Here is a 5,000-nt window from a genome sequence, read left to right on the forward strand (position 1 = left end):
GGTCTTCAAATGTTTGTTCTCAGTTTTATCAGAATATCGGCTTCATTCATATGCATTTTATCTAAGTTTCCCGTCTAAGTGACCTCAACTTGGTCTCAAGTACTGAACATCTCTTCTTGTTTGATAAATATATCAATCGTAAACGCATTTCAAAAAAAAAAAAAAAAAAAAAAAAAAAAAAAAAACATACCAAGACCACCCTGAAAACAAATCAAAACAAAAACAAAAACAAAAAACGGGAAACCAACTCTACTCCTATTACCGTATCTAATCGTCTGCCCTTCTTCCCCCTCCCCCCCCTCGCTATTGCGCTATTACCAACAGACGCCCTCAAGGGATCTCCAACAGAGTGACGGCGCGAAGGAGGACCCGCCAGCCAAGAACATGCTCGGACGTCTGGCTGCGGTCTTCCGGACAGCCCTAAGACTCATGACGGTGGAGCCTGTCGTGTTCATCGACGGGGCGTGTTATTGGTCCATGACGGTGTTCATGGAGGTTGTCCAGATGGAGAAAATCTGCTCTACTAATCTGGGCTTTTCACATGAGGTATTGGATGATGCGTTTCTCTAAAGTCTGTGATGTTTCTCTATAATTTGTGATGTTTCTCTGAAATTTGTGATGTTTCTCTAAGATCTGTGATGTTTCTCTAAGATCTGTGATATTTCTCTAAAATCTGTGATGTTTATTTATCTATACATCTACGTTATTATTATTTTTTTTAAATAATCTGTTTGTGGTAAAGTATGAAATCATGAACAGTGCATGATATCATTCTCCGGACGTAGGATAATAACAGACGCCGCCTTAGCATCATGGGTCACAGATCTAAAAGTCCCTCTTCCCCCAAAAGAAAAGAAAAAGTCACCCCTCCTCCCTTTGTGAACTTCTTTTTTGTTTTCCTTTTTTTATTTTCTTTTCCCATGGGGGTGGTGGGGCGGGGGTTGACCTTTCTTTTGTGACTCTTTTCCACAGGTGTGCTCCAACATCTCTGCTCACACAGAAGAAAACCTTCAAGTGCAAAAACAGTTCAGCATCTTTGCTTTTTACAACAGCATCTTCTTTTCGGTCTTTCCGCTTATATTCGTGCTCTTCATGGGCGCCTGGAGTGACAAATACGGACGAAAAGTAAGTGTTAAAGTGTTGAATTATCGTAAAACATAATCATATGTATATGTATATATATATATGTATATATATATATATATATATATATATATATATATATATATATATATATATATACATACATATATGTATATATTATTTATCTTTTTTTAAAGATTAAACATTGTATGTTGTATTGTCTTTGAACAATGATGAAGATATTATGTATTTACCTGTAGAGTAACGTCTTGTTACAAAATTCATTGTAAAATCGTGTTCATTATAATTTGATTGCCACTTCCACTTTCTTCAAATACTAAACATGCATGCCATACAAGGCATTCTAAGCAAAACTCGATATCACAACACACCTCCCCCTCCGAACCCCCTCCCCCTCCCCTCCTACATGATCCAATCAAAAGGATCTCTCTCTCTCTCTCACGGCAAAGCCCTTCTCTCCCCCTCTCCTTCAGATCCCGCTGCTGATCACGCTGGGCTGCCACGTGCTCTGGTCGGGTGGCTACCTCCTCAACACGTGGCAGACGTCGTGGCCCGTCGAGATCATCTACTTCGTCACGTTCCTGGGCTCGATCGGCGGAGGTCCTCAGGGGCTGCTCTCCTCCGCCATCGCCTACATCAGCGACGTGACCACCGTCAAGACCCGCACGGGCCGCGTGAGCAACACGGTGTCGTCGTGGTACCTGGGCGGGCCCCTGGGCATGCTGGTGGGCGCCGTGGCCATCCAGAACGTGGGCGTGGAGCTGGCCCTCGCGCTCGTCTTCTCCGCCTACGTCAGCATCTTCGCCTACGTCTTCTTCTTCATCAAGGAGAGCCACGGGCCCTTCGCGCAGATGGAGGGCGTCGAGGAGTCGCCCATCAAGAAGGAGGAGGTGACGAAGCTCCGCATGGTGTCCGACCTGTTCAACTGGCGGCGCGTCCTCGAGTCCTTCAAGACGGCGCTGAGGAAGCGCGAGGGCAGCGCCAGGATCATCCTTATCACGCTCATCATCAGCAACATGGTGCGCCGCGCGGCCAGAGGTAAAGGACAAAGGAAACACAGAGATCGGGTGTGTGTGGGTGTATATGAATGCATATATATATATATATATATATATATATATATATATATATATATATGTGTGTGTGTGTGTGTGTGTGTGTGTGTGTGTGTGTGTGTGTGTGTGTGTGTGTGTGTGTGTATGTGTACATACGTATGTATAAATTAATATATATATATATATATATATATATATATATATATATAAATATATATATATGTATATATATGTATGGATATATATATATATATATATATATATATATGTATATATATGTATGTATATATATATATATATATATATATATATATATATATATATATATATGTATGTATGTATGTATGTATGTATGTATATACACAAGACAAATGAATGAATGGAATGACAGATATAAGAATATAAAGAAACACACATAACCTCCATTCTATGAAAATTACATCTCAAATTAATAACGAAACTCGCAACCCATACACCCCATTTCAAACATTCAAAAAACATGCAAATCAACCGGACAAAAAATAATCAAAATCATCACAAAACCCGTGATTGCATTGCAGGATTCTACATGTACAGCTTCGTCCGCCGAGCGTTGCATTGGGACGCCACAGATTTCTCTTATTGGTCCTCATACCGCAGCTTCGTGTCCGCCGTTGGTAAGGACGGTCTTTGCACAACACTTCGTCCTGAAAGTCTAAGTTGATATAAGTTAACTGTTGTATAAGTTTGATAGGTGTATGATATAACGGGATGTAGGATGAGAATGCTAACATATTATCCCGAGCAGTTTTCGAGAAGAAGGAAAAAAAGAAAAGAAAAATACGAAATAGGTGTACCATACAAAAACCAGACTAACACAAAAACACGCCCACTGCATTCGCAAGCCATACGAGATACCTTTAGCTCCTTATCTTCTTTATTCTCACCTTCTACCTCTACTTTATTTTTTTTCTGCAAAAAGGTTCGCTCATTTTGGTACCACTGCTTACGCGTCTCATATCCGTATCCGATCCTATGCTGATTGTGATCGGATCCCTGTCCATCATCGGAGAATATTGCTGCTATGGCCTAATCGGCGGCATGGCAACGGGATTCTACATCTGGCTGGGACCTCCTGCGGGTCTCATCTCCAACGCAAGCATCATAGCGCAGAAGTCCATGGCGACTAAGCTGGTGTCTTCTACGGAGAAAGGTGAGTTTTTTTTAGACTGTCTGCTCTTTGAAATGAGGTGTATTTGGTGGATGTTATTTATGCTTAATCTATCTCTTTGTTTCTTCTACCTCTCTCTCTCTCTCTCTCTCTCTCTCTCTCTCTCTTTTTCTTTCTTTCTTTCTCTCTCTCTCTCTCTCTTGACCTCTCTCTCTCTCTCTCTCTCCTCTCTCTCTCTCTCTCTCTCTCTCTTTCTCTTTCTCTCTCTTTCTCTCTCTCTATCTATGTATCCGTCTGTCTCTTTTTCTCTGCCCTTCTGTCTGTCTATCAATCAATCTCCTTATCTGTCTGTCAGCCTAACTTTGTATTCAGCCGTTTATGGTTCGTAGCGACTTCATGCTACTGTGAGCAAAGGTCAACGAAAGGAGGGAGATCAGATTCTTGAATACTGATGAATGCCAAACCGTTTATCTCCTTGTTTCCAAACCCCCAATTCTGCAAAATGCGAGCCTATATATATCCACGCTGTGAGATTCCAGAAACAAAAGAGAAACATAATCTAAGCCACGAAAAGAGTAATTTAGCGAAGCAATCAACCGTTCACGAATTCTTGAGGCTTCGAACCTCGTATCTCGATCATAAAACACGGCCATTGAACCCATAACGGATATACTGAACGCCGTTTTTTGTCCAACAGGTCGCGTAAGCGCTGTCATGGCCGCCACCCAGAGCCTCATGCCTATGGTCGGCTATGCTATGTACGCCCCTATATACCATCAGACTGTCCAGAACTTCCCCGCCGCCCAGTTTTTCTTCGGTGCAGGACTGGCTACGCTCATCATGATCACTTTCCTGTACGTAGATATTTATTTCTTTTCGTGTTTGGGTTTAATTAATGGATGTTGGTTATAGTGTTGGAGTTATTGAGTGACGCTTTTAGTCGCTGGTTGTTATGGTGATATATTTTATCTTATTCTTTTTTTTTTTCTTTCATTCTATGTCTTGACTATAGAAATAGTGGCGTTGTTGTTTTTTTCCCCGAAGCTAGAGAATGTAAACAGGTGTGTGAAGCAAGATGAATTGGAGTAACACTTTCATCTTCATTTCAGGGCCATCCAGTTAGCGAATGTGAATTACGAGATGCAGTTAGCAGACGTCGAAAAGAAGATGCCTAAGGATGCTTCAGCAAACGACAACACGATTCAAATGAAGCACAAACCGTCCTCGGGAGCTTCGGATAAAAAGGATTCGAATTCCCAGAACGATAATAAAAAACAGACGAGCGGTTCCTTCGACGACCAGCCTGTCCTGAACAAGACAAATGCAGGAATCACGTACATAGGGCGTAATTTCTATCACCAGAATGGCCACACAGGGTCCTTAGGGAGACAAAGCCTAAAGGAAGGAGAGAGAGAGAGAGAGGAGAGAGCCGTTCGCGTAAATGGGTATCCGATGTGGCAAGCGTATGAGAACAGTGCCACAGATGAAGAGATACGACAGCTGGAGACAGTGCCTGTTCCTGACCGTGACAGGACGGCGAGTGATAGAGAGAAAACTATTTAAGAAAAAAAACTAAACCAAAAAGTGAAGAAAGAAAGAAAAAAAATGTTGTTCTGTTTTGTTGTGTTTATATGTTTAGTCATTCAAGATGGCCATGGTATACTTAATTTTATCGTTTTCTTCCATTTTTT

The 5,000-nt window shown here is 41.7% G+C and overlaps 1 protein-coding gene across 1 annotated transcript in view; it reads left to right on the forward strand.

The window, feature by feature from the left end:
* The window catches only part of LOC122260221 (putative peptidoglycan muropeptide transporter SLC46), a 5,632-nt gene that overhangs the window by 488 nt on the left and 144 nt on the right, over positions 1–5,000 (forward strand). Inside the window, exons 2-8 of the mRNA XM_043027402.2 lie at positions 325–546; positions 973–1,125; positions 1,578–2,142; positions 2,720–2,815; positions 3,121–3,351; positions 4,007–4,163; positions 4,419–5,000. The exon at positions 4,419–5,000 is cut by the window's right edge and continues 144 nt beyond it. Of these exons, the coding sequence (XP_042883336.2) occupies positions 325–546; positions 973–1,125; positions 1,578–2,142; positions 2,720–2,815; positions 3,121–3,351; positions 4,007–4,163; positions 4,419–4,872 (1,878 nt within the window). The 3' untranslated portion in view covers positions 4,873–5,000. The remainder of the gene's footprint in view (positions 1–324; positions 547–972; positions 1,126–1,577; positions 2,143–2,719; positions 2,816–3,120; positions 3,352–4,006; positions 4,164–4,418) is intronic.

This window comes from Penaeus japonicus, unplaced genomic scaffold (assembly GCF_977035675.1).
Source record: "Penaeus japonicus unplaced genomic scaffold, GWHDUDI00000001_assembly GWHDUDI00000003, whole genome shotgun sequence".
Lineage (NCBI taxonomy): Eukaryota > Metazoa > Arthropoda > Malacostraca > Decapoda > Penaeidae > Penaeus > Penaeus japonicus.